Here is a 12,894-nt window from a genome sequence, read left to right as displayed (position 1 = left end):
AGGTGGAGGGAATGAGGAGAAGTGGGAGACCAAATTGGAGGTGGAAAGATGGAGTGGGGGAGATTTTGAGTGATCGGGGCCTGAACGTGCAGGGGGGTGAAAGGCGTGCGGGGAGTGGAGTGAGTTGGAGCGATGTGGTGTGCCGGGGTCGACGTGCTGTCGGTGGATTGAGTCAGGGCATGTGGGGCGTCTGGGGTAAACCATGCAAAGTGTGTGGGGCCTGGATGTGGAAAGGGAGCTGTGGTTTCGGTGCATTATTACATGACAGCTAGAGACTGAGTGTGAACGAATGGGGCCTTTGGTGTTTTTCCTAGTGCTACCTCGCACACATGAGGGGGGAGGTGGTTGTTATTCCATGTGTGGCGAGGTGGCGATGGGAACAAATAAAGGCAGACAGTATGAATTATGTACATGTGTATATATGTATATGTCTGTGTGTGTATATATATGTGTACATTTGAGATGTATAGGTATGTATATTGTGCATGGGTGGACATGTATGTATATACATGTGTATGTGGGCGGGTTGGGCCATTCTTTCGTCTGTTCCCTTGCGCTACCTCGCTAACGCGGGAGACAGCGACAAAGCAAGAAAAAAAAAAAAAAAAATATATATATATATATATATATATATATATATATATATATATATATATATATATATATATCTATTCTTGTGAGTCCATGGGGAAAATGAAACACGGAAGTTCCCAAGTGCACTTTCGTGTAATAATCACATCATCAGGGGAGACACAAGAGAGAAATATAACAGTCAGTTGATATACATCGAAGAGACGAAGCTAGGACACCATTTGTGTCTCCCCTGATGATGTGATTATTACACAAAAGTGCACTTGGGACTTATCGTGTTTCATTTTCCCCGTGGAGTCATAGGAATATCTTGATCACGCGCTAAATTGTTATCCTTTCTAATATATACTTCATTCACTTTAACTTAATCGCTGTAATGTAAAAAAAAGTGTCAGGGTAAAGATTAATGATGTTAATGTAACAAAAGTTAAACACATACTATATATATATATATATATACAAATCGAGGATGTAAGGCATGTGTACGTGTAGGAAGAGAGGAAAGTGATTGGTTCTCAGTGAATGTAGGTTTGCGGCAGGGGTGTGTGATGTCTCCATGGTTGTTTAATTTGTTTATGGATGGGGTTGTTAGGGAGGTAAATGCAAGAGTCTTGGAAAGAGGGGCAAGTATGAAGTCTGTTGGGGATGAGAGAGCTTGGGAAGTGAGTCAGTTGTTGTTCGCTGATGATACAGCGCTGGTGGCGGATTCATGTGAGAAACTGCAGAAGCTGGTGACGGAGTTTGGTAAAGTGTGTGGAAGAAGAAAGTTAAGAGTAAATGTGAATAAGAGCAAGGTTATTAGGTACAGTAGGGTTGAGGGTCAAGTCAATTGGGAGGTGAGTTTGAATGGTGAAAAACTGGAGGAAGTGAAGTGTTTTAGATATCTGGGAGTGGATCTGTCAGCGGATGGAACCATGGAAGCGGAAGTGCATCATAGGGTGGGGGAGGGGGCGAAAATTTTGGGAGCCTTGAAAAATGTGTGGAAGTCGAGAACATTATCCCGGAAAGCAAAAATGGGTATGTTTGAAGGAATAGTAGTTCCAACAATGTTGTATGGTTGCGAGGCGTGGGCTATGGATAGAGTTGTGCGCAGGAGGATGGATGTGCTGGAAATGAGATGTTTGAGGACAATGTGTGGTGTGAGGTGGTTTGATCGAGTAAGTAACGTAAGGGTAAGAGAGATGTGTGGAAATAAAAAGAGCGTGGTTGAGAGAGCAGAAGAGGGTGTTTTGAAATGGTTTGGGCACATGGAGAGAATGAGTGAGGAAAGATTGACCAAGAGGATATATGTGTCGGAGGTGGAGGGAACGAGGAGAAGAGGGAGACCAAATTGGAGGTGGAAAGATGGAGTGAAAAGGATTTTGTGTGATCGGGGCCTGAACATGCAGGAGGGTGAAAGGAGGGCAAGGAATAGAGTGAATTGGAGCGATGTGGTATACAGGGGTTGACGTGCTGTCAGTGGATTGAATCAAGGCATGTGAAGCGTCCGGGGTAAACCATGGAAAGCTGTGTAGGTATGTATATTTCCGTGTGTGGACGTGTGTATGTACATGTGTATGGGGGGGGTTGGGCCATTTCTTTCGTCTGTTTCCTTGCGCTACCTCGCAAACGCGGGAGACAGCGACAAAGTCTAAAAAAAAAAAAAAAAAAAAAAATACAAATACAGTAAAGGTAATCAATATGATAAATATAATAATCACACTAAAATCAATGGTAAAGGTGTAGAAGCTATAACACAGCTATAATGAAGATAGCTGTTGGAACTAACATAACACAGGATATAAAAGGCGATAGCGAGCACTGGGTGTGTTTCCTCTGCCCCTAGCCAGGAGTGGTCTGGGCCAGCTGCCGGCCAGATGGTGTGTTGTCTGGTCCCAGCTGATCCTTGGAGGCAGGGACAGAGGTTCCAGCTGGCGGCGGAGCCAAACAATGCCAGGTCTCTCTACACCAGGCTGGCTCTCTCTCTCTCTGTCTCTCTCTCTGTCTCTCTCTCTCTCTCTCTCTCTCTCTCTGGGTTGGGTGTGAGCCTACCCCGTGCTGGCTCATGGTCAGTAACGCAAACCACAACACCACGGAGTCTCGCTTGTATGTATGTATGTATGTGTGTGTGTGTGTGTGTGTGTGTGTGTGCACCCGTGTATCATAACGACTTACAATACTCGCAGAAATTACCTTTAGGAAATACATTAGAAATGTAAAGGAAGTTTTGTCTAAGCACATAAAAGAAAGTTAATCTGAGAACCCAGAGCTGCTGATTAATGACGTGAGTGTGACGAAAGCATCCATATGAGCTCATCAGGTGCAACACAAAGAAAATGGAAAAAAAAAAAACATTATTAACATTACGAACAATGGTCTCTCTCTCTCTCTCTCTCTCTCTCTCTCTCTCTCTCTCTCTCTCTCTCTCTCTCTCTCTCTCTCTCTCTCATGGTAACAAGTTCCCAGCCACCACCAGCCTCACCACCACCATATGTGTACCACTCGCACCTCAGTCCCACCCAAGTCCGGAGACATTCACCAGCGATTTTGAGCTCTCTACCACAACTGCTACCAACACCACTACCACCATTGTCACCACCACCACTACCGCCAGTATCACCACCATTACCACTATCACCACCTTCACCTCCACTAAAGCCATTATCACCACCACTACCACCATCACCACTATCGCCACCATCATCACCACCCACACCACCACTATCACCAACACCACCACCTCCGTCACCGCCTTTACTCACCTTCTCGGCATGTTCACCGGCAGTGCGAGTCCTCCACCAAAAGTTCCACCAATACTCCCACCACCACCACCGCCACCACCACCACCGCCGCCACCTCCTCCTCCACCACCAAGAAGGGGTGCGTTCTCATCCGGCTCTTCGTCCTCATACTCCCTCACCCCGTCGATGAGGACCCCGACGCTGTCCACGTCGATGAGGGGCGTCGTCTCGGTGTCGGGTCGGTGGTCGTCCTGTGCGTCGTCGTCCTCGTCGTGATGGTGAGCCTGCGACCCCGGCAGGTTCCCCGCCGCCATGGACGAGTCCACCACGTCCTCAGGCTGCTCCCACAGGGGCATGTCGATGGCTAGGGCAGCTTCTGCGGTGGAGGGAGAGGCCCAGAGTGAGTGAAGGCTGGGGGAGAGAGACGAGTGAGAGAAAGCTTGGCTGGGGAGAGGGACGAGAGAGAGCTTGGCTGAGGAGAGGGACGAGAGAGAGAGAGCATGGCTACGGAGAGGGACGAGTGAGAGCTTGGCTGGGGAGAGGGACGAGAGAGAGTATGGCGAGGGAGAGGGAAGAGAGAGAGCATGACGAGGGAGAGGGACGAGTGAGAGCTTGGCTGGGGAGAGGAACGAGAGAGAGCATGGCTAGGGAGAGGGACGAGTGAGAGCTTGGCTGGGGAGAGGGACGAGAGAGAGCATGGCTAGGGAGAGGGACGAGTGAGAGCTTGGCTGGGGAGAGGGAAGAGAGAGAGAGAGAGAGAGAGAGAGAGAGAGAGAGAGAGAGAGAGAGAGAGAGAGAGAGAGAGAGAGAGAGAGAGAGAGAGAGCATGGCTACGGAGAGGGACGAGTGAGAGCTTTGCTGGGGAGAGGGACGAGGGAAAGCATGGCTAGGGAGAGGGACGAGTGAGAGCTTGGCTGGGGAGAGGACAAGTGAGAGAGAGCTTGGCTGGGGAGAGGGACGAGTGAGAGCTTGGCTGGGCAGACTGATAGGTAAGGTGGAATGGTAGGTAACATAATCAGTGACTTGCTCCCTTATTGCTCGTACAACTGAACTACCATAACTACTACAAGTCACATGACTGGAATGAACTACATCACAACCTCTACATTTCATCAGATTTCAATAAATAAATTTGAATTACGAAATCAATGTAAGAATGTATATATATTAGAATCCTTAAAATCCCTAATTCTAACTTCCGAAGGATCTTTCTGGGAAATCATATATATATATATATATATATATATATATATATATATATATATATATATATATATATATATAATTACACACACACACACACACACACACACACACACACACACACACACACACACACACGAGTCCTCACCCGCGTCACTGTCAGGGATAACTCAAGAAATTTCTACAAGGCTCTTTCCATTCCAGTTTCTCGTCCCTAAATCATATAAGAAAGGTGGTTAAATCTTACCTCGTAGATTGTTTTCAGAAACTCAATATCGGGTGTAGAGCAAATCCATCATGTTTACCTCGGCCCACATCTAAAAAGACTTTATTGTTTTGCTGGAAATTTATTGTTTCTCCTGCTCCCTTGTCCCCATTTTCTGTTGTTACCAAATTCTTATAAATTCCCTTCCTGTTCTCCCGCTTCTCTTACACTACCAGTCAGATGACATCGACTCCTTTTTCTATCCTCTTTAGAATGAGTGTATGTGATCATGCGTCATCTGACCACACATTCAAGCAAGGAGAACTGTTGTTCTCTGGACGCCAAAAACCGTTCTGACGCATTTGCGCTTTATCAGTCCAATGTTTTAGTTACCCCTCGTTATCTCCTTACCACCCCCCCAGATACATGCATTTCTCCGCTTGCTCTCACTCGTGGAGTCGCGTTGGCCCCTTGTCTAGACGCATTACCGTCCTTAATGCATCCGTCCTAAATCCCTAACTAGATTTTCGCTCGCTGGACCGAGCGCTGGGTGATCCCCCAGTCATCTGAGGAAGAAATGATGGACAGAAGACTACAACTTAAACCTTGCTGGCAGTAACCAGTCTACACACAGCGAGGTTAAGCGAATCCTGACTGCCAGACACGAGCGGATGCCAAACAGTCATTTACATGTATGTTGAATTCATTTATATGTGGCAGTTCATTACCCTGACGTTAATTACCAGAGGTGTGAGTTACACTGATATTAATCACTATCATTATTTACCCTGATGATGAGTACCAGTGAAATACTACTATTATTACTGCCAGTGACTTATTCACTGCCGATGCGATGTTCAGTGGATCTGCGACTTTACCTAATTACGACTTTACGTATCTACGACTTTACATATCTGCGACTTTACGTATCTGCGACTTAACGTATCTACGACTTTACGTATCTGTGACTTTACGTAGTTCAGTATGATCATCTGCTACTGTCGTACTCTCTGCCTTCCTGCAGTAACGTCCCGTAGTATTGTTTATGTGTGTAATGCGAGCGTGACTCGTTCCTGTACGTAACGTTTTGTCTGGTGAAGACTGCTACGAACATCTGACCTCTGAGAACCGTGTGTGTGTGTGTGTGTGTGTGTGTGTGTGTACTTACGTACGTACTATGTGTGAGGTACGGGGAGAGATTATGGAATTCATGTGGCCACCTCTCTTAACCTTGTGAATATTTACCGTGTCTTTACTCCAATATTTGCATTTACACACACACACACACACACCCTACGCCAGGTACCCATTTATCGACCAGCCCGTAGGGAAGGACGAACACCTGGACTGGATGTTGGCCGACTGCTACGCTCAGGATTTGAACACATGCGGGTTCGACTCCGGCCGGGCTGGCCCTTACTGACTCATGGTGTGTATGTGTATGTATGTGTGTGTGTGTGTGTGTGTGTGTGTGTGCGTGTGCGTGTGCGTGAGTGTGTGTGTGTGTGTGTGTGTGTGTGTGTGTGTGTGTGCGTGTGCGTGTGCGTGAGTGTGTGTGTGTGTGTGTGTGTGTGTTTTGCCGGGTTCAGTTTGTGTGTTTGAGAGTGTAAACATATTCTCGTTCTTTACCGTAGATAAATACATATACTTTACTTGTGATTACGATGTGTTACGGAGAGATAGTCTCGTGTTGCCCCGTCTCTTAACCTTGTGTATATGTACAATGTCTTCACTCCTACACACACACACACACACACACACCCTACCCTATGCCAGGTACACATTTATAGACCAGCCCCATAGGGAGGCTGAACAGCTGGGTGAACTGTGGACAGTCTGCCGCTACCAGCATTCGTGTTTCCATAACCCTGTAAAGAACGCTCCATCCTCCCCTCCTCCGAGTCCTGACACATAGTGCAATAGAGACACAGTTTGGTCGTTTTGGGTCACAGCTAAAGGCAATCAACAGCTTATCGTACTGTGGTCTTGCTAACTATCAAAGCGCAAGTGCGCCTGAAGAGGAAATACGTAAATAAATGAGCAGGTGACAGCCTTATTCTGCCTCCAAGGAATTGAAGAGACGCGCGTCTGTGAGGTCTGAACCATGTCGCTGCCACCACCACCAACACCACCACCACCACCTCCACCTCCGCCTCCACCGCTGCTGCCGCTGCCTCTCCTCCTCCTCCTCTTCACAGGAGGGGAGGAAATGTTTAAGACAGTTACGTGGGCTCGGGGAACTCGTGGCACGACGGGGAGAGTGTTTGCTCTCTTGTGTTGACGAGTAAACAGGAAAGCGTATTCATGGCGTTCATAGTAACACACATCTGCGTAAAAGTTTGGTTTCGTCAATTTTTTATTTTTTTTTCTGGGCTCAGCTTACTTTACTAGGGGTCTGTGAGGTTCAGGGTTCCCCTCCCTCTGTAAGGTTTTCATTAAAGCGAAGGTCAATATATAAAGCTTTTTAAAAAATCAGGTCAGAGAGAGAGAGAGAGAGAGAGAGAGAGAGAGAGAGAGAGAGAGAGAGGTCGTCCAGGAGCCAACCTGTATTACATGAGGACGAGTTTGAAACTTTCCTTCGGTCATATTTTTGACAGGATGAACCCACAGGCCGAGGGGACGACCTCTTTACCGCAACAGTACGACCTTTCAAGCGGTACGACCTCTGAGCACGACGATGCCAAACGCTTTGGTATAGAGACTCGGCATTTCATGTGACCTCAGGGGGTAGGTCAAAGGCCAGGCCGTCATATCCAAGGGTCGAATCGTCGTGCTTAGGAGGTTCATGGTCAAGAGGTAAAATTCTAGAGGCTAAATTCAAGAGGTTCAAAACTCAAGAAGGTAAATTCAAGATGTTAAAAGTCAGGAGGTTGATAATCAAAAGGGTAAAAGTGAAGAGGTTAAAAGCAAGTGGTTGAAAATTATAAGGTTAAATTTAAGAGGCTAAAATTCAAAAAGTTAAAAATCAAAAGGGTAGAAAAGTCGAGGTTAAAAGTGATTAAAAATCAAAAGGTTGAATTCAAAAGGTTAAAATTCAGAGAGTTGAAAATCAAAAGGGTACAAAGTCAAGAGGTTAGAAGTGATTAAAAAACAAAAGGTTAAATTCAAGAGGTTAAAATTCAGAAAGTTGAAAATCAAAAAGGTAAAAATCATGAGGTTGAAGTCAAGAAGTTAAAAGATCAAGTTAACGTCAAGACCTTAAAAGTCAAGATATTAGAGTCAAGAAGTCTCAAGTTCGCCTGGCATGGCTCATATCGTAACAACATAGGCATAACGCCATCACGCTCCTCTATTAGTCTCCGTTTACCATTGTTTCGTGCGCGTCTTCGACAACAACAGGCCGTTAAGACCTGACAAAAAAAAAAAAAACTTTGCCAATAAAAACCAGAGAAATAGAAAATATCACACATGACAACTGGGATGTGACCAGTCAGCTCAGGCCAGCGCACAAATGTAGAGAGATTATGACGACCTCTCACCTCAGATGACTCCTATAACTCGTCTATAGCAACCCCAGCCTGGTGAGGGTCATATAGGCTATATAGGTAGCTATATATATATATATATATATATATATATATATATATATATATATATATGCTTTGATACACTCAAGCTTGGCTTGTCTTTTAAGCGCAGGCAGGTCTGTAGAAGCTGGGGTTTGCTCGAGAATCATAAGGATTTTAGACAGTACACTTTCAGGAGCTTCATGTTCTGGCCAGGGGAAAGCCATGCTGAAGGTTCACTCGTCGGGATGAAAGTGGTTTTCTTGGCTTTTTTTTCCCCCCCTTCACGTGGCAACACAAACGTTTCATCTTTTTTCTCTTGACATAATTTCTCTGGCGAGGTTTTAAACCAGCCGTCTGCAGGGCCTGGCTGCAGCGTCACAGGTAATGACGGAGCCAGGAAGCTGAGTCGCAGGTGGTGACGAAGCCGGGGAGCGGCGTCACGGGCAGTGACGGAGCCAAGAACCAGCGTCACAAGCTGAGACGGAGCCGGGGAGCTGCGTCACAGGCAGTGACGGAGCCAAGAACCAGCGTCACAAGCTGAGACGGAGCCGGGGAGCTGCGTCACAGGCAGTGACGTAGTGCGGAGCAAGCCGGTCATCAAGACGGCCTTGTGTGAGGACAAGTGATGACCGACCTACTCCAGTCTCCCGAACATTACAGTCTGTCTCGCACTTCAGACCAAACACCTCGTAAATAGATCCTTGCATGATGTGGGTGTTGAAAATATGGCGGTGTGGCGGTGTGGTGGTGTGGCGGTGTGGTAGTGTGACGTTGTAGTGGTGTGGTGGTGTGGCGGTGCCGGTGTGGCGGTGTGATGGTGTGGTAGTGTGACGGTGTGGTGGTGTGGTGGTGTGGTGGTGTGACGGTGTGGTGGTGTGGTGGTGTGGCGGTGTGGTAGTGTGACGTTGTAGTGGTGTGGTGGTGTGGCGGTGCCGGTGTGGCGGTGTGATGGTGTGGTAGTGTGACGGTGTGGTGGTGTGGCGGTGTGGTGGTGCCGGTGTGGTGGTGTGGTAGTGTGACGGTGTGGTGGTGTGGTGGTGTGGTAGTGTGACGGTGTGGTGGTGTGGTAGTGTGACGGTGTAGTGGTGTGGTGGTGCCGGTGTGGTGGTGTGGTGGTATGGTGGTATGGTGGTGCCGGTGTGGTGGTGTGGCGCGATATGGTGTGTTGTTACATGGCTGTATGAAGTAATGTAGTACTGACGGTATGACGCGACACACAGGGTGTGGAGGTCTGGCATGGTGAGGCGCTGTGTGTGTGTGTGTGTGTGTGTGTGTGTGGTGCGGTTAGATATCATAGTGGTGCCTCTCTCTCTGTCTCTCTCTCTCTCTCTCTCTCTCTCTCTCTCTCTCTCTCTCTCTCTCTCTCCCATCCACCCATCTTGACGCAGTGGGTCAGGAGGTAATTAAGCGCCGGTAATGACCCGGGGACCGGCTGATCCATCTCCCCAGATGTTGACAGTCTACGGCCCGTCGTCGTCGTCGTTGGCACGTTAATTTTAATGAGCGGGTAAAGACGAGGCCGCTTTGCTCCCGTCCCGGACCTTCCATATGCCCAGTCTGGAGAATCAACGGGGGGGGGGGCCTCCCAGATACCGAGGTACGTAAAATTCCTCCTCATTTTCTTAAAAAGATTTAACGGGTAAGAATGAGCTCTCTCTCTCTCTCTCTCTCTCTCTCTCTCTCTCTCTCTCTCTCTCTCTCTCTCTCTTGCTCGCTTGTGGTCTCTGAAGCGGGCGACGCATGCGCGGTCTAGTTCCGCCAAGAAAATAGTAACTTGTAAGCGTTCAGGACTCGAACGATGCGTTCGAAATTCTTCGTTAAGGAAGTCTGCCTGTTTCTGGGGTCTAGCCCGCGTCCACGTGCAGCAGGGTCGTGCAGCAGGGTCGTGCAGCAAGGTCGTGCAGCAGGGTCGTGCAGCAAGGTCGTGCAGCAGGGTCGTGCAGCAGGGTCGTGCAGCAGGGTCGTGCTGCAGCGTCATGCAGCAGGGTCGTGCAGCAGGTTCGTGCAGCAAGGTCGTGCAGCAGGGTCGTGCAGTAGCGCCGTGCAGCAGGGTCGTGCAGCAGGGTCGTGCAGTAGCGTCGTGCAGCAGGGTCGTGTAGCAGAGTTGTGCAGCAAGGTCGTGCAGCAGGGTCGTGCAGCAAGGTCGTGCAACAGGGTCGTGTAGCAGAGTTGTGCAGCAAGGTCGTGCAGCAGGGTCGTGCAGCAAGGTCGTGCAACAGAGTCGTGGAGCAGGGACGTGCAGCAGGGTCGTGTAGCAAGGTTGTGCAGCAAGGTCGTGCAGCAAGATCGTGCAGTAGCGTTGTCTTGCAGGGTCGTGCAGCAGCGTCGTGAAGCAAGGACGTACAGCAAAGTCGTGCAGCAGGGTCGTACAGCAGCGTTGTGCAGCAGGTTCGTGCAGCTAGGTCGTGCAGCAGGGTCGTGTAGAAGGGTCGTGCAGCATGGTCGTGCAGCAGAGTCGTGCAGCAGGGTCGTGCAGCAAGGCCGTGCAGCAGCGTCGTGCAGCAAAGTTGTGCAGCAGGGTCGTGCAGCAAGGTCGTGCAGCAAGGTCGTTTAGTACCGTCGTGCAGCAAGGTCGTGCAGCAAGGTCGTACAGCAAGGTCGTGCAGCAGCGTCGTGCAGCAAGGTCGTACAGCAAGGTCGTGCAGCAGCAGGGTCGTGCAGCAGCAGGGTCGTGCAGCACTGACATACAGCACATCATCAGTACAGCGGGGTGGACGTCACAGTAGGTCTGTCGTCAAAGCGATGAAGAATGGAGGCCGTGAGCAGCGACGAGAAATATCCCCAGAATGGGTTACTGGGACTGTGGCACTGAGGTGAGGAGGATGAAAAGATTACCATATCGCTGGTGTGGTGCCGTGGTGGTGGTGAGGCAACAGCGATGAGGTTACGGGGGAGCCGGTGGATGGATGCGCTAGTGATGGGTGAGGCAATACGCTGAGGGAGTCTGTTGCATCTCAGTATAACTTCTCAGGAATATATGCGACACTATTATTTTCACCAGACATACATCGCTGGACCTTAATACGAGGTGCGGTGACCAACTGGGGTGTGTGATCTCTGTGGTACAATGCTGATGTGTCTTCAGTCGTCACGGATGGGGAACATGGAGACGGTGGGCATGGATGGGGAACATGAGGACAGTAGGCACTGATGGGGAACATGGGGACAGTGGGCATGGATGGGGAACATGGAGAGAGTGGGCATGGATAGGGAACATTGGGACAGTGGGCACTGATGGGAACATGGGGGCAGTGGGCATGGATGGGGAACATGGGGACAGTGGGCATGGATGGGGAACATGGGGACAGTGGGCATGGATGGGGAACATGGGGACGGTGGGCATGGATGGGGAACATGAGGACAGTAGGCACTGATGGGGAACATGGGGACAGTGGGCATGGATGGGGAACATGGAGACGGTGGGCATGGATGGGGAACATGAGGACAGTGGGCACTGATGGGAACATGGGGACGGTGGGCATGGATGGGGAACATGGGGACAAGTGGGCATGGATGGGGAACATGGGGACAGTCGCTCTAAATTTTCTTCAGCCAGACTACCTTTGAATAGGCATTGTGTCCTGGATTCGTGTCGTCGGCATATTTCGACATTCCACTAGCGAGTCCTGTCTCTAGGTCGCTGATGTCGACCATGAAAGGTACGAGTCCTAAGACTTGAGCCTTTTGGAGCCTCACTATATAGACACATGAAGCCAGTCGGGTGCTTCCCTCACTCTCTATATCCTCACCGAGAGTCAATCGGTTATCCACCAGCCGATTCGATCTCCTGCGTCACGATGCTTCACTTCTGTTTAACAACCTTTTATGCAGTGCTTTATCGAAGGCTTTTACGAGAATCCATTTGCAAAGCATCAGCCCCAGTTGTCATAAATATGATTCAGATATTCAATCAGATTCGTTAAAAATGATCTTTTGATTCTGGAATCCATATCAACTGTCGCTTGGTAACCTATTTTCATCTAGAAATTCTGCGATTTCGTCTCTAAGTGATATTTCTAACACACCTAAGACTGTAGTGAGGCTTGTGAGCGATAGTTCGCAGTACATCTTCCATCTCCTTCCTCGAAAACTGGTGTTTGGGAACATAAGAACGATGGGTGATCACTACTGATGAAATTACGAAAACATCCAAATGCTGCGAGATTCGTTGAATGGCCTACCTTCCCATACCCACCTAACACCACCTGCAATGGACTTCCACCTACACCTCCGTCAACTAATTTACACCTACATCTCCACCTACATGTTCGAGACCTCCAGTCACCCCTCCACCTCCGTCATCAAGCTCCCACCTACTCCTCCATCTCCTCTACAAGACATTCATTCCCTCCTCCACCTCCGTCACCAGCCTCCACCTCCGGCACGGCAGATGGTGGCAGTGGGTTCACAAGGCAATACAGTAGCACGTTCCTCAGTGCCCATTAGTGGCTCCTTCATCATGTCATAGTTTTCCTTTTTCACCCATCTCCGTCTGCACTCTCCAGGTTAAACCTACACCGGATGACACACACTCTAACCTGGATGATGAAGCCTTACTCATCCTGGATGACATCCACTTCGCTCTGGAGGACATCAACACACATCCTTGGATGACATTCATACACATACAACCCTCAGTGACATTCCACACACGACTGTAAATGAG

General features: G+C 48.9%; 1 protein-coding gene across 6 annotated transcripts in view; it reads right to left on the bottom strand.

Annotated features, from left to right (window-relative positions):
- The window catches only part of LOC139753863 (uncharacterized), a 248,620-nt gene that overhangs the window by 74,081 nt on the left and 161,645 nt on the right, over positions 1–12,894 (bottom strand). For all 6 annotated transcript variants that reach the window (XM_071670808.1, XM_071670807.1, XM_071670811.1 and 3 more), the window contains exon 3: positions 3,333–3,687. In XM_071670808.1, coding sequence (XP_071526909.1) covers positions 3,333–3,687 — 355 coding nt within the window. The remainder of the gene's footprint in view (positions 1–3,332; positions 3,688–12,894) is intronic.

Source organism: Panulirus ornatus, chromosome 15 (assembly GCF_036320965.1).
Source record: "Panulirus ornatus isolate Po-2019 chromosome 15, ASM3632096v1, whole genome shotgun sequence".
Lineage (NCBI taxonomy): Eukaryota > Metazoa > Arthropoda > Malacostraca > Decapoda > Palinuridae > Panulirus > Panulirus ornatus.
The sequence above is the reverse complement of the archived record's forward strand: the minus strand, read 5'-3'. Positions and strand labels throughout refer to the sequence as shown.